This window comes from Protomyctophum parallelum, assembly GCF_964188405.1.
Source record: "Protomyctophum parallelum genome assembly, chromosome: 14".
Taxonomy (NCBI): Eukaryota; Metazoa; Chordata; class Actinopteri; order Myctophiformes; family Myctophidae; genus Protomyctophum; species Protomyctophum parallelum.
In genome coordinates this window covers 20,023,256-20,044,681 of record NC_139709.1, presented here as the reverse complement: position 1 = coordinate 20,044,681, position 21,426 = coordinate 20,023,256, and the positions used below count along the sequence as shown (strand labels likewise).

The window sequence follows — 21,426 nt, the reverse complement described above, 5'->3', positions numbered from 1 at the left end:
GCGAGCGGCGGTCATCATGCAAAGGTTACATTGTATCCATCTGAGCGGATCTCATACATGAACGTCGGAGCAGCGGAGGTCGCTGTTTATGGAAAAAAGAATGCACTAAAAAACAGCGCACAACGGACCGTCTATATATACGTACGCATATATATTATACAAAACATATATATATTATACACGCGTACCAGCAGGTGTCAGAAGAGAAGATGATGGACGCAAGTTTGGGGAGGAATTCGGGCTGTTGTTGTTGTTGTTCGCGGACTACTACGGCCCAGGCGTGCTGCTCGTCGTGTGCCCGCCGATCCCCGGCACCTCCTGCTCGGCGGTGAAGAGGCTTCTCCTTCATGAGTGTCCAAAGTAACAGTGGTGGAAGTGGTGGTGGAAGTTTGGAGGCGACGCCATCTTGGTCGCAGCTCTCCTCGTCCCCGACGGTTTTTCAACAACACATCATAACGGCGACCGCGAAGACCAAGGAAGGTATATTAATACATGCATTATGTCTGCCTTACAGGAAGGAGAGCTAGGGTGGGGTGGTGGAGGAAAAAGAAGCTCCGGAGACATTTAATGTTCGTCCCTTTGCGGAAGAGAAGCAGGAATGTGAATGTCTCGAGTCGGGTTGCTTGGAAGTAATAAAGATGGATGTCAAGTTCCATGATGCCGTGAATTAGAAGCCAAACGTCAGCTGTCAGTTCAGTTGTTTGATGGCTTCAGTCTGGTTTAGCAGCAAAGCTGTGTCACCGTTTGTTTGCACACAAATAAGAGCTTTAATCTGTGTCGTTATGTCTGATGATCACTATTTACAGCTGTTTATGTTGGAACAAGAAAAAAATGCTCGACTTTGGTAACATTGTATCGACTGTATCAACATCATGCAATGGATACATTCATTGCATGCATTGCGATGCAGAACGCCCAGCTGTTTTAAACTTAAGATATAGGCCCCAGGGTGTTTAATTTGTGGACATTTTAGAGATCCTCGTTCCCCCATTTTAATTAGCTTGTAAATAAAATTCCAATAACTCGGATGATTGCAGAAGATCATGATTTGACCAAATTAAGAAACATTAACATTTGCCCGCATACGGTCGTTTGGGTTATGCCAGCGTGAAATGCTCAGCCAATATAGCTTGACCAGTCTATGAGCTTGACCTATGTCAAATGATGATGGGCAACATTATGAAGTTAAAGTTGCAGTACGTCTTTTGAGAGAATTCTTAACGTGAGTTCTCCATTTGGCTCAGAATTGCCTGGGTGGTATCGGAACAGAAGGCCCTGTATATACCTTCATACATTGTCTTTTTTCTCCATTCTGTCTATCCTGCTATCCTTGGATAACCTCATATGGGCTGCCCTAGCCAGCCCATTGGTTCAAGGCACAAGTCCTTTTGCATAATGTCTTTTTAGACCTTTTGGGGGCTATTGTTCACTAGTCAGGTGCTATGCAAAGATGACACCCTGGAACAACACATGCCAACAGTCACAAGAGGGCACAAGAGCTGTGTCTTTCCCATTCTGGAAACTAGTTGTCATATAACTAGGCTAAGGCCCATGTCTTTCTTTAGCATTCAATATAGTACCCATAGTGTATTTGTATTCATTTTATGCACAAAATGTGCTGCTGTTTTATCACAGTGAACGCCACGGCATGGTTAAAGTTCTCATAATCCTACATGTGGCTCAAATCCTTGTAATAAATTGGACACAAATCTTTGACTCATAAATAGTATTTAACAAACTTGTGAATGGCTTGCAGCAGAGCAAAGTCACATCTACTTTTTCCACAGCAGGGGAAACATTGATGGATGACTGAGCACACTGGAGGTTTGGACACACGTCTATCACTGGGTCCAAATCAATTTCCCCTGATATCGAGTGCCAGGCAGAAAGATAACGGCCTGGGTATTGGTTGGAAAGACTTGAGGATGGAACCTCCATCATTCTAAATGCTCCGTTTTTATCCCACTCTACTCTGCTATTGACCTTGCCGGGCCTCAAAATCGCTCATAAAAGGTCATAATAGTCTAGTGCAGTGTGGTGTAAACACTGCGTGAGCCCATTTTTAACAGCTGTCGGGTTAAGCGGAGAGGCTGGTTGATGATTCCATTCACGATGGATGTGTTGATCTGTTGCTAGGCCCCATGGAAGAGCTGCACAGCCTGGACCCCAGGAGACAGGAGCTATTGGAGGCCAGGTTCATGGGGGCTGTCAGTGGAAACACTGGAGGTAGCACTGGGAGTGCCAGCGGAGGCACTAAGGTAACGCACAAACATGCCATTGGTATTATGTAGCTTTGAGGACATCAACATTTTATAAATGTACAACTAACCCTAAAGCCCGAGTTATACTTCTTTGCTTGTAGGTTTTGCACACCGAAAATAGACGATATCAAGCTCGCACCCACACCGATGCTCAACTAAGTATAATACTGTATAGGCATAACTACAACACTAACCGCTAAACCTAACCTTTTAATTGCCTAACTCTAAAAAGTATTTTTACACCATCAAACAACCATTTCTCTTGTGAGGAACAGGAAAATTGGCAACTCTATTGTATTTCTGAAATTCTACTATTGGTATAGTAGAATATTAATATTATTAATATATTACTAGTAATTGTAATAAAAGTAGTCAAGTACACACACTCTTAATGTAGGGTGGGAAACAAACAGCAGCCAAGTGCTGTGACATTGTTAGCTAATTGGATAGTTATAAGATTGTTTATTAATGTGAATTATGTGACACATGACTCCACATGACAACAATACAATGACGCTCTTCTTAATCCAGAGCGATTTACAGTAAGCAAGAACAAAATACATTGTGTACATACTGTGTATGTCTACATGTAATTTAAAACGCATATGTGGGCAGCGTAGAATTACAGGTTTTAAAGAGAATCATATACAAAATGTGACTGTGTTTTGGAAACTTGGCTGATTTTCAACCATTATATTCCTGATCTCCTCACATCAAAGATGTGGATTCCCTTTAATGATTACATCCAGGATTTGTCAGCACGGTTATCATGCGCTTTCTGTTGTTGCCGTTCATTGGATTACAGTGGACAGTTTATAATACAGTAACGCCATGTAATGTTTCAAAATTCAGTATGTTATCCCTACAGATTTGCAAGCAGTTTAAAGTTTGGTGACTAATCCAAGGGATAGACTAGGCCTAATTAGTCTAGCTGCCTTTTTTTTTTTAAACATAATGAATTACTACTGTGAAACAGACACCTCACAAACAGAATTTTGAATAGTAGGTATAAGACTAGAATAAAGCACATACACACACATGCGTGCATGATCACATGCACACGCATGACCAGTTAACACAGACACACCTACAGTACCGTATATATTTGATGAAGTCACCACACGTGTAGTCGGGTCATTTTGTTGTCCTGTTCTCTCATATTCTCCCTCTGCATAGGGTCTAGCCAATGAGTGCTCCAACCACAGCTATGGCAGCTTGGGCTCCTCAAGTGACAAGGAGTCAGAGGTAAAACACGTATGCACTCTCTCTCACTGTCACTCGGACTCACACAGCCATGTTTGTAATGCACAACCCCTCACACACCTACTATAATCTTTCAACACATGACACAGTTTTTAGTTTACCCATTTAAAAGCGTATGGTGCACCCCTCACACACCTACTATAGTCTTTCAACACATGACACACACAGGCACAGCATAGTAATTGTACATGGTAATGTAAATCCACATAAATAGAACATGATTATACACAGTGCAGTGCATACAAATAGTAGTACACAATGTGTATATACTATTTAGAAAGACACACATGGCACTTTTAAGCACTTCAAAGTGTGCCATGATATAATGTACAGACTTTTGCTGTTTTTCTTGTATCTTTGTTATAGGTTCCATAACTGTAGTCCCACAGGTTTCCAGAAGGTTGCATATCTGTTTCCTCTTCCGATTGAGTTTCACATAACTTTGACTGGCTTCACAGCAGATTTGACCTGTAAAGAAGACACATAACACCTTCATATGTGATCATTGTTAAAAATCTGCCCAGTCAATGAAATAAAGCTATAGTATAGAAAATCTGAAAGCAGGTATGCCACCTTCATGAAACCCAGGTCTATAGTTATGCACAGAAAGAGAAGAGCTTATTGTTATTTCTGCTACAATGTTGAGGAACCAAAACTAAATAACATTACTCTTGTGTACTCATGACTTGAGATGTAACAATAAAAATCTGTTGCGGAATAGATCCATGCAACCACAAGGAGTTGATCAGGTTTTGCATGGGATTACAATTATCCAATTATCCACAGCCTTTGGTTGAATTTGAGCTGTCAAGAAGAGACACTGCTTCCCTTATGTGCCAAATTTAGTAAATGTGTTTTGTACTCCAGGCAGGATATTAACTGCAGCCACTAGTGTAGATTAAAAAGTTAGTTTCCTGCTGTTTTTGTATACCACTCACTGACATGGCAGCAGTGGCGAGACCAAATGATACAGTCCCGCTTTATTCGTGCTTCTCACTCCCAAATGGTGTTTTCTTTCTTGTCCATTCCCACTCTACCTCTCCATCACTCTCCTAGAACAATGACACTCCTGGTTGGTGTATTCTCTATTCTAGGGCGAACATCCAGCTAAATGAGCAGATCTACAAGCTTGCAACACATAAAGTGAAGATATATATTATATGGTGAATAGCGTAACTAGAATAGAGCCTTGGGGGCCTCCGGTCAACCAAGTACATAGGGTTTAAGAAGTGGATAAAAACACAACAGAGTTCCTACACAACGCAAGTCTAAATATAAATAAATATACTGTATATATATTATGTGAAACCGTGAAGCATATTATAAAGCTGTACAGTACATTTATCTCCATCATTTGCTCTGCAGAACTCTGATATGAAGAGAGGGAGTTCCCCTGCCTACACAGTATGTACTCTTCCTTTCCAATGTCTCTTTTCGTCATATGCAATGCTGGAATTTGTTTAAGTAGAGGATGAGGGATTTATCATATCGATATTTTCTTCTCCCTGAAGACCCCAGAAAAGAAGCACTCGGAAACTTCCAGAGGAAGAAAGAGGAAGGCCGACACCCAATCGGAGAGCAGCCAAGGTATGTTTGACACACACCTGCAGCTAGAAGAGCATTTGGGAGCCACCCTGAATTATAAGTTTATTCATGTATTTTTATATTTACTTCCCTTTTTCACATCACAGGGAAGAACTCTACACGCGGGCCCAAAATCAGCGACTACTTTGATGTGAGTATCACCTCTGTGTTTATGGGCTTTCTTATAGTAACCATTTAGCTCCCTTTCTGTCCATCTGTTATTGTCTTATGTTATGTATTTATCTAGACATACCCGTCATACCGTATACGGTAGCGTGTTGTTTAGACAAATGCTATACTGTAGGTGTGGTGTTTACCTGGTTACTTTGTAGAACTCAGTTGTTTTCTTTGCACTTCATTTACTGTACATGACCATTTAATTTGCCGTATCGTTTGTTGACTAGGATTCCTTCCGCTTTACTACTATCTTGTACTTTGTAAGTTGTGTTGGATGAGAGCACTGTGTGAGTACTAGTTAGATTGGTCTTCTAACAGTGCATAAAGTAGAACCCCAGCAAGTGGATTAGGGAGCGTACCTCTCAGACAGACTTGCTGTATGTCGTTCCTATCCCTCCACAGGCTTAAAATGCCCCCCAACACAACTTAAAAATAAGCAAAAAATTATGTAGAATGCATTTTATCACAGGATAAATTGTCAGTTATTTCATGCTTTTTTTAAATTAATGCGTCTGACCCAATTTGTTTTAAATACATTCATTCCAAATTTTTGTTGTAGGGGTGGGCAATATGGCCTGAAATTCATATTGTAATTATATTTTTATATATTTTCTGCTGTTCTGGCAAAAACATTGCAACATAATGTTGACTCATACTTTATGAGTTGCTCGTACTTTGCGGATGTCAAAATGCCTTTCTGTTACTGTGAAATGCAGCAGTTTTCGTCATTTTACTAAACCTATTAACCATTTCATCCCTAGAGGAGCACTGACGCAAATTAGAGAAATGTTTGTTTTAGTACTTGTTATAAAAATCAATGTTTAAAAAAACGATGTGATGTATACGGTACTTTCCTCAGTTTTAATTTAACTACAAAGAGTGTACAATACATATGGAACCAAATAAGTGTCCATCTGGTTCTACCATTATGTACACCGTACACGCATGTCCTCAATGTCCTTTACAATGCCACCTTTCCCTCTGTGTGTAGTTCCAGGGTGGAAACGGCTCCAGTCCCGTCAGGGGTCTTCCATCTGCCCTCCGCTCGCCGCAGAACTCTCACTCCGCCCCGGGCTCTATCGTAAGTAGTTTGCGAGGAGAAAAATGCTTAACCGGGCGGTTTTTACTGATAGTTTGTGTGTGTATGTGTGTGTGTGTTGTAATGACATGGAAGATGTCATGTGGTTGCAGATCCGACAGAACAGCTCCTCTCCCACAAGTCTGTGTTTTGGTGAACACATGATGAATCCTAAAGCCTCCTCCAGCAAGTGTGTCCAGGTACGCTCGCATGCAAAGTACATGCTTTCTAAATAACTATAAGCACTTGTAAAAAGGCATTTCAATTTGTGGTTTGGTGCCCGGAAATACATTTTTTACAGACCCTTTCACATTAGTATGATATATGGCATTTGACTTGTATATCATGTATATCACTGTAGATTACTCCTGTAGTAGTAATATCATAATTAATCGACTTCATTGTAAGATCACTGGATAATGGGTGTAAAGTAAAGAAGTGGGTGAAATTACTTTTTGTGCAAGCTCCGTCAGAAAAGGGAGAAGAAGAGAAAGGCATGTCAAAGAGGGCAAAGTAATGAAGAGCTCTACATCTTACAAAGTGCAACAAACAAAAAAATCCATCCTCATGAAGGGAGTCAGTTTCAAGTGGTGTTCTAGTTCACAGGCGTGATCAGGCCTTGTTCAGCAGTTTAATATAATGGTAATACATAGGACAGTGTGGTGTTGTGTTCATGGGTATGCTACATACTGTAGCCACCATCTTCTACGTTTGTAGCCAGCATCTTCAGTTGTAACATTTGTAACAGTTGTAACATGGTGTAACAGTTGTAACATGGTGTCATATTATGTATATATTAACGAATCCACATCTTTGTGTCTCAGACGGAGCTCACAGCTCTGAAACTAGCCGCCCTGGAGACCAACAAGAGTCTGGACTTGGAGAAGAAAGAGGGACGCATCGATGATCTACTCAGGGTCAGTAGTGTGTATCTGTGTTTCAGCACGTTAATTTGCAGTTTTGAACAATGGTGTAGTACTACAAAAGTATATAGTGGTTGAAGTAGTTGGCGATTCTTACAGTAAATGTCCAGTCACCCGATCACCTAATTAACGGTAACCTCCACTTCTCTCTGGAAAAGGCCAACTGTGACCTGAGGAGACAGATCGACGAGCAGCAGAAAATGCTGGAGAAATACAAGGAGAGACTCAACAAGTGCATCACTATGAGCAAAAAGCTGCTCATAGAGAAGGTACCTGTTTTGGCTTGCATATTGTTGCTGTCAGGTGGATACCTTGTCTCTCGATAATCACGCCGTGTAGTAACAGTGAAATCTAAGCATCCTTAAAAGAAATCCTTAAAAACGGCATTTTACATATACTATATAGTAGTATATACAGGCTACATATATTTCTTGGTATGACAAAGTAGAGGAGCATTAATTTACAAAAAAAAGCATAAAAAATAGATAAAAGGTGTCTGCCCAATAGCAACGATATGTGTACATGTATCGATGGACCCAACAATATGTGTTTGAAAAGCTTTGGGTGGTTACTTCATCTCTGTGTGTGTGTTGTGCGCGCGTGCGTGCGTGCGCAGAGTACCCAGGAGAAGCAGTCGTGTCGTGAGAAGAGCATGCAGGACCGTCTGCGTCTGGGTCACTTCACCACGGTGCGACATGGAGCCTCCTACACAGAGCAGTGGACCGACGGATACGCATTCCAGAACCTGGTCAAGTCAGTGTTTGCAAACACTCCCGTGTTTATATACCTATGTACCGGTATTTTTTTTTCTCACATTCTTTTGTTAGGACAAAAAGTCATAAACCAGAAGTGGGAAACAGTTTGTTTTGGATCTACCAATAGATTAGGATGTAGACATTTTATTTTCATACTGGTAATGGTAAAATAAATGCTAAAACATCACATCTACAAGATCACATTTCATTGAGATGCGAGTGTGACACATTGTGAGCTTTGAGATCTCCAATGTTTGCACCCCTGGTGTAACTCCCTCGTCTCCTTGGTGTGCAGGCAGCAGGAGGGCATCAACCAACAGAAGGAGGACATTGAGCGTCAGAGGAAGCTGCTGGCCAAGAGGAAGCCCCCCAACACTTTGTCCTCACCCTCTCTCTCAGTGGTCTCTGCCCCTGAGCCCAAACAGCGCAAGACCAAGGTTGTCAATGGCAATGACCCCGACCCCTTCCTCAAGCCCTCGCTGCCCCAGCTGTGAGTGTACACCAAGACAAACAATTATTTACAAAATGTAATGTGAGCGTGCTTGGTAGTTTTCGTCCCTCAGGATGATGGCTGGTGATATTTTTGTACACGAATCGGTACACAACAAGACGTTAGAAATGAGTTTGAGTTAATTTAAAACCTTTCAAATACACAAAAATACCACAATCAGCTTTACCATTATTGGTTTGAATTGATGTTACCTGCCACCTTAAGCCACAGAAAGCAACCTACAGTACAGATCAGTTTTGAGAGTGTTATTGTGTTACAGTCTCCGGAGAGCAGAGTCAACTAAATATGCTGCCATGCCGTCTTTCACATTGAGACATTCTGATTATATACTGAAAATACGTATTCCACAGAGGAATGCACTTGAATTTACCACAGCACTGTGTGCAGAGGTGCATAAAATCTACGTGAACATTACCAAGTGGTGGATTTGCTGGGAAATAACTGATATCATGGCATCAGCACATGTGAGATTCTGTGCAGAACGGAATATTACAAAAAGTGTGACTAGGTGGGCCTGAGGCAGAGGAGGATTAATGTCACATTGGCTACATTCACTCATGCACACACACACACACACACACACACACACACACACACAGTAACCGGAATACTGACTCATATTCCTAAATAGGATTTCATTAAATTATCCACCATATTATTAACATGACCACAGAGGCAGATGATTGAGTGATGTTCTAACAAAAATATGTTGGTTTCATTGGTAGGGTTTTCTTGATCCTGCAATACATTACAAATATATTATCTTGGATTTTCATCACTTTGTAACACATTTCGCACTTTGATTAAGGGGCATTTCTGCTTGTTATTTCAACAGCTTGACCCTGGCTGAGTACCATGAGCAGGAGGAGATCTTCAAGCTACGTCTGGGACATCTTAAGAAGGTCAGTGGGAAAACAAATCTCTGTAATCGTCATCATGACAGAATGTAATAATCCCATCTCTTCAGGAATGCAATGTGACACAAAACAAAATATTTTAAATGCAGGCTGTCTGGGTCTGACCACACCCCGGCCCTAACAGCCTAATCTGAAAGGTCCATTCATGTGTCCTGCCTGGTGTTTTGTGCAGGAGGAGGCTGAAATCCAAGCTGAGCTGGAGCGCTTGGAGCGGGTGAGGAACCTCCACATCAGAGAGCTGAAAAGGATCAACAATGAGGACAGCTCATCGTGAGTACCGGCCACATGTTGACCCATCTGCTTTTCTGCTCAAGACGGTAGAGAACTAGTTTTACTAAGCCAGATGATCAGAGATCTCGGCTGATACGTTTGGTGAGAACACTGAACAGACTCAATTACTGTAAACACTTATGGAGGATTTCTTTATGGTGGTCAGTTTTCTATTATAGCCAGGGAGCCACAGGCCCAAAAGCTCAACGGTTAAGGAATAAGGATGAACCTGTGATGTCATGCCGTACTTTTTATTTGTGTTTTTGAGCACTCCTACAACCAACAATGTCCGTGTACCTGTTTACGTACCTGTGTGTGTACCTGTATAAGTGAGCACGAGTATGTGACTTATTTATACCAGTAGGGGGCACCAGAAACAGAGAGAGGGGTATTGCTGTGCCTGCTAATGAGAGAGAGAGAGAGGGGGGTGGGGTGGGGGGGGAATTGCACCACACTTTTTTCTATTCATTTGGTCATTAAGGTCCACGGAATGAGAGGCCTGCTCTGCCGGAAACGTCACGAATCAAAGTTATGCCCATTTTTGTATACCACACCATAGACAACCAATATAAGGCAAACATTTTCCTCATGCTTTAAGTAGTGTGAGACTGTGAGTCATGTGACATGACAAACTAGGGGGTTTTCATAATTCTGAATCGTTTCCAAGCATTTGTTTTGCACGAAAAACACCCCTTGGCCTAAAAACAGCCATAGCCGTCATCACAAATATGATGAGGTCAGCACAAATGAGGTCTGCACATTTGGGCACATTTTGGCAAGTGGCTATGGTCGAATCTTTTGGCCAAGTAGTGTTTTTCGTGCAAAATGAATGCTTGGAATGGATTCAAAATCATGAAAACCCCCTAGTTTGACATGTCACAATTGTTACATGCTACTTAAAGCATGATGAAATTTGGGAAATGTTGCCTTATATTGGTTGTCTATGGTGTGGTAGGCCATACAAAAATGGCCATACAAAAATGGCCATAATGGCCGCGATGTTTCCGGCAGAGCAGGCCTCTCATTCTGTGGACCTTAATGACCAAATTAATAGAAAAAACACAAATAAAATTGACATCACAGGTCCTGTCCAATGTTGGGCCTGCCCTGTAGCTCCCCGGCTATTACATTGGCCTGCATTTGAACAGGCTGAAGGAAATGTGAGGTGCCAGCATTCACAGATAATTGGTTCTGCAAAACTGTTAAATGACTGATCCTATAACAGTCATAGAACCATCTGAATGTTCTGATCTTGGCTTTCATATTCCTCTGAATAAGACTTAGTTTTGACATTCTTGATAGAAATACATTTCTAACGGGAATGCTGATGGGAATTCTGCCTTTTCGATAATGGATGTTTTTAGATTACATCTCCTTGGCTTCAGCTTTGATTTGACATCCGGCCAAGAAGACATTAGCATTGAATATCTCCTGGCACCTTTCATAAAGGTTTTGAGAATTGCTTGTCATCTCTCCATGTATTCTTGCCACCAGGTTCAAAGACCATCCCACGCTGAACGAGCGGTACCTGCTGCTGCACCTGCTGGGCAGAGGCGGCTTCAGTGAAGTCTACAAGGTAATGCTACTTTCACTGATGACAAAAACTACAAAACCAGTGTGCCAAACAAGTGTGGCCACCTACAAAGCGGCCAAGTCATTGTTGTGTTGTCAAGCCACACTGCATGCATGGAAAGGGTAGTTTTAAATGGCACAGGGAACTGGTTAACAGCATGAATTAGTTATTTTGCCCTTTTACGGAACGGAGAAGGAATTGTGGAGAATGGTACGGAGAGTGAAAACTTAAACAAAAACATGATTGATTGACACTTCACAGAGTTGAAGCCAGGTAAACCTTTTTTTTGTAGTGCGTCATGCAGCAGCAAGTGTCTGCAGTTGTAGCTTAGTGTCGATGGCTTTCCTTGAAGATGACTTGCAGCCTGTTGGCTTTGTTGCAGACCATTTAGACCAAAATACGTATTATCTTTGGCGAACAAAACTGTTGTTCTGCAGTATAAATTAAGTATAAATTAAGGTATACAAATGCAAATCATAGAATGTGCATTCACCATGGAGACATTGTATCGTCTCGGTGACATTAATCACCATATTGCCCACTCCTAGTTACATGCCGCTTAACTGGGATTACCGGTAAATGTCAATCAAAAAACAATCAGAAACAACTGTTTTCTGTGGCCATGTATGAATGCAGTGTTCCCTCTCTTTCCTTGCTTGTGTTTGAATTGAGTGAGGAAATTGACATCAGCCACTGTGACAGTAAACTAGTCATCTGAATCGGTTTTAACCTTTTGTTATGACAATGTAATTTATGGCTGGTAAAATGGCGAACGTGGCCAGTGTATAAGTCACTGTAGATGTTGAAAGTGTGTGTGTGTCTGTCTGTCTTGCCACACCCAGGCTTTTGACCTGTTTGAGCAGCGCTATGCGGCTGTCAAAATCCACCAGCTCAACAAAAACTGGAGAGAGGAGAAGAAGGAGAACTACCACAAGTAGGTCCTATGTATACATAACAAAATAAATGCACACAGGATACACATGAGCACATTTTCTCTTTCTTCCATTTTATCTCTCTTGCACTCTCTTGCTTAATTATGTGAAAATGTCTTGTTTTGGAAATTTGTTTGCTTGTGGTCAGTTTTAAAAAGACTTTTCAGCATGCAGTTTTATTTATAGGCCTGGTGTCCTGCACAGCAACAGAATGACATGCCTAGGAGGCTACTTGAAACATCTGTTCCTCTGAAAAGAAATTACATCCTTTTGAAGATTGAAAATGTATTGGTCAATACATGTATGTGTGACACATACACAGTTAAATTAAAGACAGGGCAACAGACAATAAATGCTGGAAACTTTTAGATGTTATCATTTTGCTTTCTCGTAAATGTTTTTGAAATCATTGTGACAGCTTTGTACGTTCTCTCAACAATTTTTATGAGGTTGTCCCCTGGACTACCTTTCAGTCCTGAAGGAGTTCCAACATTTGCTGAGTACTTGTTGGCTGTTTTATGCCTTTCCTTCACCCTGCAGTCCCTCTGCAGTCATCCCAAACTGTCTCTAGTATAGGTTTAAGTCAGGTGATTGTGGCAGCCAGGCCGTCTGACACAGCATTCCACCATCACTCTCTGACTCGGTCAAATAACCCTTCCACTGTCTGAAGGTGTGTTTTGGGTCATTGTCCTGTTGAGAAACAAATCATATTCCCACTAAGCGCAAACCAGATGGGATGGCGTATCCTATCCGGAATGTTGCGGTAGCCATGCTAGATAAGTGTGCCTTGAATTCTAAATAAATCACCGACTGTCACCAGCAAAGCACCCCCACCCACACCACCTCCCCCAAGTTTCATAGTCGGAACTACGCATGCAGAGATCATCTAGGGCTGTATGACAGTATGGTATTTTTATTACTGCAGTAATAAAGCAACTTACACCCCCCCACACACACACACACAGCATGTCTAAAAGAAATGATGGACTGTCATTTAATATACGTCTTTTTAACACAACTGATGGGCTCCAAGTCTTTAAGAAGAAATTCCACAAATGAACAAGGTACAGGTGTTGGCTGGAAGGTGACTGGTACCTCATGAAGGCGATTGAGACGATATACAAAGCTGACACCAGAGTTAATGGGCGGTGCCAACTTTAAAGTCACTCTGCAGACACATTTTAAAGAATGTCAAAATATTCTGACATCAATAATTCAATATGTCATTTAACATGTTTTCAGAGATTATTTTTTTGTTATGTTGGAAAAGGGGCTGGAAGCACATCTCCACTTTCTACCTCCCTCATTGAGAAATTCTGGATTCATAAATGATTAACAATCCGTCTGTCTCTCCCTGCTGAGGCTTTATGAGAGATGCAAACGATGTTAGGAGAGAGGGAACAAAGTTTTTATATAAATGAGAGTGATGTCCTCTGAAACGTAATGTGAAGAGACGTCTGGTTATAGATGGCGACACGGCTGCACCAGCGTCGTTCAGTTTAGTTTCATGTTTCATGATTTCATAGTATGGATGTTTTCACTGATATTCTAGAAATGGTAGAAACAAATAATACAAAATTAGCAGGTGTGCCCTAACTTTTGACTGCGTATGTCTTCACCAACCACCCTCACTTTGCGAGTAATAACTGGGGTTTCCTTGGTATTGCCCTGGTAACAGGCACGCATGCAGGGAGTACCGGATACACAAGCAGATGGACCATCCCAGAATAGTCAAACTGTACGACTACTTCTCCCTGGACACTGACACGTGAGTGACCTCTAACCTTCCCATGCTGACCTCAGAGCCCCTTCCCCCAGCCATGATGGTTGTGCACACACATCACCAGTGCAGTGTGACCCAGTTAGTTGTAACGCATGGATCCAGTGTGCCAGAGAGTGCCATAAGTACATTACATTTGTTACACGGAGAGGCCCAGTTGAAATAGAAGTGGCCACACTAGCTGTTAGTCCTGCCAACGAATATTCCATATTCGAACGAATTTTCGAACCAAAAAAATAAATGAATAACCAAATATATAAAATTAAGGTTCGAATTCGTGAGACGGTGCCATGGGTAAGCGTTGTGACTTGTGAGCTTGTAGATTAGTTATATTTGCCACGCGACACGCCAACACACATTGAAGAATAAATCAGCTGCCTCGCAGAGAACTCTTCCTAAACGCAGACTACGCAGGCTGCGTAGGTTCCCCGATTCACAAAAGGCCCCCGCCCGCCCTGCGCAAAGTAGGCAAAGAGCGTGCTACGTTATTTGCATACGGACGGTGCGCAAAGAACGGTGAGCACAGGGCGGGCGGGACCGCGGGAGCCTTTTACGTTCTTTGCGCAGTGAGTGTACGCTGTTCAGAAGGGTGGAATCTTCCGTCAACAGCGTACCTAGTGATCAGAATCGGGGACAGGCCTGGCCTACACTGAAACTGTTTTATTTTTGCTTCGGTGTTGTTTCGGACGGACGGGAGAGTATATTTTTAGACAACAACACACACACACAGAACTATCACTCATCAATCTTCAATCATGAAGCGACTTTATCCTTCAGGAAATTATAAAAAGATAAATAAAATACGTAAGGATGAACTGCGGCGCCGGTCCAGCAGCAGCAGCAATGCAGTGTTCTGTTCTGTTAATTAATACTGCCTCCGTGCCTCGTTTTGATAAGGCTGTGTGGTAGGATTGCTCATTTAAGAAAAATGTCGGTGAAGTTTTACTGGAGAAGGGAGAATGCATGCGTTGTGTTCCAACTCGGTTTTCAGCAGCACCAATGCGCGGAGAGAGAGAGAGAGAGCGAGAGTTGCGCCAGCAATGCGATCTTAAATGGATGTATTGGTGTAAATATAATTATTTAAAAATCCGAATGGCCCCGAATTGAAATCGAAATCCGAATTGCTCGGATCCACGTGGGTTTTTGAAACGAATATCCGAATGTAATTTTTGGACAATTCTGGCAGCACTACTAGCTGTGTTAGAGCCACATAAATTGACTAAACATCCATACCCATTTTAATGGGGGACACTTCCTGTAATTGAAACTACTAGTCCACACCCAGGTATTCACGCTATTCACGGTATTCATAGCTAAAATCACAAAAACTAAAGAAAGCAACAAATGAAAAATAATGAACACTAATCTTTTACTTTCTTATAATCTTTTACTTTCTTGTATAACAAACTAAAACATGAACCTTGGTTGAAAAAAACCCACATTTGTCCTTTACTCCCTGAGCCCTGGCTGGGATGTCAGGGTAGCCCTGAGATGGGCTAGTCTTCCTGATTGATACAACCATCAACAACCACCAATACAAATATGGCATGGCCGACCACAGTTGCCATAGCCCGCTGTGCCAACTGTGTGCAGACTTCTCAAAAATACAAATAAACACATTCCATTTGGGAACATTTAAAATCAATTAGATATTTTGGCCAACCCATTAACCCATTTAGAGGACAATTCTACAAATCGTCTCTGAATCATCTCTGTGGAAACCTCATGTGTCTATTACCTTTCAGGGTTAAAAGAAAAAAGAAAAGGAGCAAAAGTAACAGATCGACGAGCTCAAAACCCAGTGTGCTTTGAGCTTGTACTAGATCTGCTACTTTAAGTACTTCAGTGATGTTGTAGTAGGTACTTCAGTGATCAAGTAGGGCACTAATTCATGAAAATGGAGATGATGGTTTTCTGCCCACTTCTATATTGTTAGTTTAATGACAAACGTATAGTATAGTATGTAGGCAGCAAATATCTGAAAGGACACAAATGCTTTCCAGGTCTAAATGTTTTAAGGAGAAAAAGTGATGCCGTTTGATTGATTGCACTAAGATGAAAGGGTTATTTCTCTCTCACCGCTGGCCATGCCAGGTTCTGTACGGTGTTGGAGTTCTGCGAGGGCAACGACCTGGACTTCTACCTGAAACAGAACAAGCTGATGTCGGAGAAGGAGGCGCGGTCTATCGTCATGCAAATTGTCAACGCCCTGCGCTACCTCAACGAGATCAAACCCCCCATCATCCACTATGACCTCAAACCTGGTATGTTAATGTTGCAGTCAGTGGCAGAATAAGAACTCACATTTTGTACTATACTTGTAAAAGTATCAATCCTGCAATGTAGAAACGCAAGTGTACTTTTGTACTTGTACTTGTACTTGTAAGTACAAAAGTATTTTGGTATCAAAATGGGACATTCTGCATATTGAGTACTTTCTACTTTTGGTACACGTTTTCAAATGTATAAAAAAATCACACCCGTGTGAAGTAAGTGGTGCAACTCCGTGTGGGGGTCCCCGGGGGGGGGGGGGGTCCAACCCACAGGAACGCACCCAGGGTACCGGCCCGATTCCGGCGAGCCACCCCGCATCCAAAACGGTTGAGAAATGACAGAGTTACAACCATGCTGTTTTCGTGCTCACACATACCCAGGCAGGCACCCACACACATAGTCACAAAAAACATTTGAAAATAGTAGATCTACAATCTGCATTGTGAGCTTGTAGATTTGCTATTTTCAATGGCCGAAATGTATATATAGGGCTGAAGTGGTTAATGTATGTTTGTGTAATCAAAATCTGCAAAGTACCTAGTAAGTAATGTGTGCCATACTTGAGTAAATGTACGTAGTTACTTTCCAGCCCTGATTACAGTACACACAGTGTACTGTTGACAGTTTAAACATAAATGTACACATCAAGGATTATAACAGAGTTATTGGAGTGTTTTCTTTCATTCAACCCTTATTTAAACCTTGGGATTGATTTGTTTAGGACACAAGCTGAGGGTTATTATTTATTGCTAAGAAGATTACGTCATTCAAGTACAACTAGAAATGTGTAAATGTGTAAAAACGGATTCAAGTTGACAAAATCGTGGTACAACTTTAATGTTGGGTAGCGTTGATATTGACATTGTTTTCAATTTACTTAAAAAATGATTTGACAATGGACTGTTTGTACACCAATGGTTTGATTAAATAACCTGCTTCCCGTCTCTTGACACATGACGTCATGTATATTGAATTCAAATAATCTCTTATGGTAGCAGAAACATAACAATATATAAACATAACAATATATACTTTCATGCAAGTCAAATCTTTCTTTGCTGTGCAGGAAACATCTTGCTGGTGGACGGTACTGCGTGTGGCGAGATAAAAATTACAGATTTTGGCCTGTCCAAGATCATGGATGATGATAACTACGGCGTGGATGGGATGGACCTCACATCGCAGGGCGCCGGAACCTACTGGTGAGATGTGAATCTAATTCATGTGTCAGTTCGTACACATCACAATCATCCTCCATACCAGTTGGGGAATAAATCCAGAATATTGTTGGACGTGATGTTGTCCAGGCCTTGAGATGTTAAATGATAAATGTTTTGGAAACAAATGTTTTATAATAACAAAAAGTATAGTTTTCCCCACAACAAGGCCTTTGTTTAATATTTTATAAGATTATTGTTGCCAGTGGCGTACTTATTTTGGGCATGTCATTATTGTCAAAATGGGGGAAATAGCTGATCTACAACTACAAGCTCACAAGCGGTGAGTCAAGAGACTGTGGCTATTTCGAGGTTCTTGGCATGGAAATGTTTGGGAACCCCTGGTTCACAACATTACCAGTGGAAATGTTTTGTGTGTGTGTGTGTGCGTGTATGCATGGCTACTTGCCTCCAGTGAAAAGGTTTTGTTTGTGTTGTGATATTTACCTCCTAGTTGAAAGGTTTTATGTGTTCTAGATACTTGACGTGTGTGTGTATGTGTGTACGTGTGTACGTGTTCTAGATACTTGCATCCAGTAAAAATGCTTTGTGTATGTGTTGTAGGTACCTCCCTCCAGAGTGTTTTGTGGTTGGGAAGGAACCTCCTAAAATCTCCAACAAGGTGGACGTCTGGTCTGTAGGGGTCATCTTCTTCCAGTGCCTCTATGGACGCAAGGTACATCTTTAGGATGCATGTGCAGTGCACACTGAAGACTAGACTTGTTCCATGCAAATTAAAACGGCAACAGTGAACCTCCCACAGTACTAATGATTTGATCACTATAAAGGATGCTTAAACACTACAAAGGGAAGTGGCGTAACATCATGGTAATAAGCCCCCTTGCAAATATTTTGTTTATTGCGACTGCGCAAATAGCCTACATGTATGGCAGGATGGAGGAGTGCGTTTCAGTGCTAAATAATACTTGGAGGATGGGCCGCTTTAGCTCTGAGCAGATCCACATGGGCACACATGCAACTCGAGGACGCACGCAGGTTTTCGGCCGAGAAAATGACATTGCCATGGCTTTTTTCTTCTTTTTTTTCCCCACGGCGTCTGGGCCCCGGTGCACTGTCGATATTTACGCCACTGACTACAGACATTGTCTCGCAGCTGCTGGTGAGAAATCGGCGTTAGATTAATTGTGATCAGGCCCGGGCGGTTGGCTCAAGGCTGCCAAGCCAGCCGGACGGCGTGCCGCGGGTTTGACTTCCGAGCCCGACGGCCTTTGCCGCGTGTCACTCCCCATCTCTCTCCCCCTTTCCTGTCTGGCTACTGTTCCCTATCAATAAAGGCATAAAAAGCCCCTAAACAAATCTTTAAAAAATTATAATAATAATTGTGATCAGGTATTGGTGTCAAGCAAGAGCCATACTGGTAAGAACTGCAACCAGTTAAAAGCGTTGTATTGATGTTCTGTTATCTCTGTCTTCTTGTAGCCGTTTGGTCACAACCAGTCCCAGCAGGACATCCTGCAGGAGAACACCATTCTCAAAGCCACCGAGGTGCAGTTTCCTGCTAAACCACAGGCCAGCACGGAAGCTAAGGTAACACACACGTTCTGCAATCATTCAGTTGGTGCATTGGTTTCATGCGAAAATGATTAGAAATAACATTCATGAAATAAAACAAAAGGTTCCGCGTGGTCAATTTAGCAAAGATTTAGATCGAACATTATTTATTTTTCATAACAAAATGTGGAAACTATCCATTCATACACAACTGTACACATACATCCTGCTGTTAATAATTCATAACGTGTGTTTGTGTGTGTTTGTGTGTGTGTGTGTGTGTGTGTGTGTGTGTGTGTGCGCGCTCTCACCAGGCGTTCATTCGCCGCTGTCTGGCATACCGCAAGGAGGACAGGTTTGACGTTCACCAGCTGGGCTCAGACGCCTACCTCCTCCCTCACATGCGACGATCCAACTCCTCTGGCTCCCTGCAGTCTCCAGCCACCTCTTCTCTCTCCTCCTGCTACTGACTGGCTCCTCTCCTTCTGTGTGACTGACTGACAGACCCCTCTGGCCAATCCCATGGCAGGATTGTTCCAATGTAGAGGAAAAAGGGGGGGTGAACCATTTTACCTGAGCTGCTGCGCCCCAAACAGATGAGAATTAGAAGCGAGAGCAGAACGAACGGAGGGGTTCAGGTAGGCATTGTTTGGAAGCAAGATGGGTAGGGTGGTACTGGGTACTCGCCATACTGTTGCAGTGTGTACCCTTGAATGTGACTGTTTGCAAAGGGCTGAGGGAAAACAAGATAAAATTGGCAGAAAAAAATATATATGGGGGGAAAGGAAAAGTGAGAGCGCAAGAGGGAAGGCACCATTGAAAGGGAGGCAGTGGAATTCAGTTTTTGCTATCGCTACATCAAGCTCATCATCGGCAGAGAGGGATTAAGGTATCCAGAAGGTTTGCGGAGGTGTTCATTGACTTTGATTATTGGGTTCTCCCTGACAGAGACATTTCAGCAGCCAGTAATGTCCCCTTCCCTGCTCGGAACCAGTAACCCCAGACCCACCTCACTGCAGCCCGTTGCACTTGGAGAAGACACCCTACCAAAATGAGAATTGCCTCGATCTGGAGGGTTCATTAGAGTTGCTGTGTGTGCGTGTGTGTGTGTGGGCTACCTTGAGAATGTTGAGCTAGGAATGCATCATGTACAACCAAATGTCTGTATGCCATATTATAATGGACTATCAATGGAATACTTCACTGTTTTTCATCCTTGTCTATCGGTAGAAGTAATGATCAGTACATGGTGCTACGTCCCTCAACACTCATATTGTCTGCACGGCAACATGTTTGCAGACATCACAAGCCACCACCTTTCACCCCTCTGTCACTAGCGGCCTCGAACTGCTCAAGAACCAAGCCTCAGCAGTGCATTCTGGGTTTTGTGGGATCAATAAGCAAAACGTTATGTTCAGAATGGGACATAAAATAAGCATTTTCTCCGCTGTTCTCGCATGTAATCAAATGGTTTGTTTATCGATTTACAGTTGATGTCAAATTAACTTAACAGCCACACACTTTACAGTGGAGTATTCCTTGAAGTCCTCATAACACTTGTAACTTGCCACAAAATGACAGTGTCATGTAATTAAATAGACTGTACTGTACAACACATGGGGCTAGAGGATGGGCAGTCAAGTTCTGACATTACTTAATAAAAAAACTAACCCAGAATGAGGTTTCTGGGACTGAATTGCACTTCAGAATCATGATCACGCTCATCTGTTCTCGCTGATGAGGCAGTACTATAGGAGTTATAAGTTATGGATGATTACCATTATATTAAGTTCAGTTATATCTGATAAACCCCGGGGATCTATTCTGAAAGGTAGATCTGAGAATCTTGTCTTAAATCCGTTTTTGTTGTTCAGACACCAGGTGTCTGAACAACAATCACAGTCAGTTTTGCGAGCATGGCCTTTTGTGGCAGAGCTGATATTTACCATGCCATTGAGTAAATCAAGGGTTGTTTTTGTTTTCCTCACTGACCGTCTTAGTAACTATGAATTATGTGAAGGATCAGATCAAGTGTTACTGTATCACACACAAAACTGTTGTATTGTTACAGTACCATTATTTGTATGGAATTTGGGAATCTAGTGTACATTTCATGTGCAGAAGCAAACATTGGCTCGCAGTTATACAATAATGAATTTTATCCCCTTGCTTCCCGACGCCTCTCGCTTGTTTTATTTGTTCTTCTGAAAGCTGTTATTTTTGCTGCTATAAACGTAGCTATTTGTACAGAGTGAATGGTCTGGGATATGTATGTATACTTGATCTGTGTTGAGAGAAATGCTCTCCAGGTGGTGCTCGCTCTGCAAATGTACATTGTGCTGTCTGAAAGTGATTTGACTAACTAGCATCAGTGTTCAAGCAGATCTCCGTTTTCTGTC

General features: G+C 42.1%; 1 protein-coding gene across 1 annotated transcript; it reads left to right on the top strand.

Annotated features, from left to right (window-relative positions):
• Positions 1 to 21,199, top strand: LOC310870992 (serine/threonine-protein kinase tousled-like 1-B). Its single transcript, XM_083782414.1, has 22 exons — positions 1 to 480; positions 2,137 to 2,258; positions 3,438 to 3,506; positions 4,890 to 4,928; positions 5,036 to 5,111; positions 5,216 to 5,259; positions 6,277 to 6,366; positions 6,477 to 6,563; positions 7,188 to 7,280; positions 7,445 to 7,555; positions 7,903 to 8,039; positions 8,337 to 8,531; positions 9,388 to 9,454; positions 9,642 to 9,739; positions 11,234 to 11,315; positions 12,155 to 12,246; positions 13,923 to 14,012; positions 16,119 to 16,288; positions 17,365 to 17,500; positions 18,080 to 18,191; positions 18,956 to 19,063; positions 19,342 to 21,199. The coding sequence occupies exons 1-22, from the start codon at positions 348 to 350 to the stop codon at positions 19,495 to 19,497; spliced, it is 2,307 nt and encodes a 768-aa protein (XP_083638540.1). The 5' UTR covers positions 1 to 347; the 3' UTR covers positions 19,498 to 21,199.
• The last annotated feature ends 227 nt before the right edge of the window (positions 21,200 to 21,426 follow it).

Coding starts and splice junctions, on each gene's coding strand:
- LOC310870992 (XM_083782414.1), top strand. CDS start 348: ATGAGTGTCCAAAGTAACAGTGGTGGAAGTGGTGGTGGAAGTTTGGAG. Junction 5,112..5,215: donor CCAATCGGAGAGCAGCCAAG/GTATGTTTGACA, acceptor TTCACATCACAG/GGAAGAACTCTACACGCGGG. Junction 12,247..13,922: donor AAGAAGGAGAACTACCACAA/GTAGGTCCTATG, acceptor CCCTGGTAACAG/GCACGCATGCAGGGAGTACC.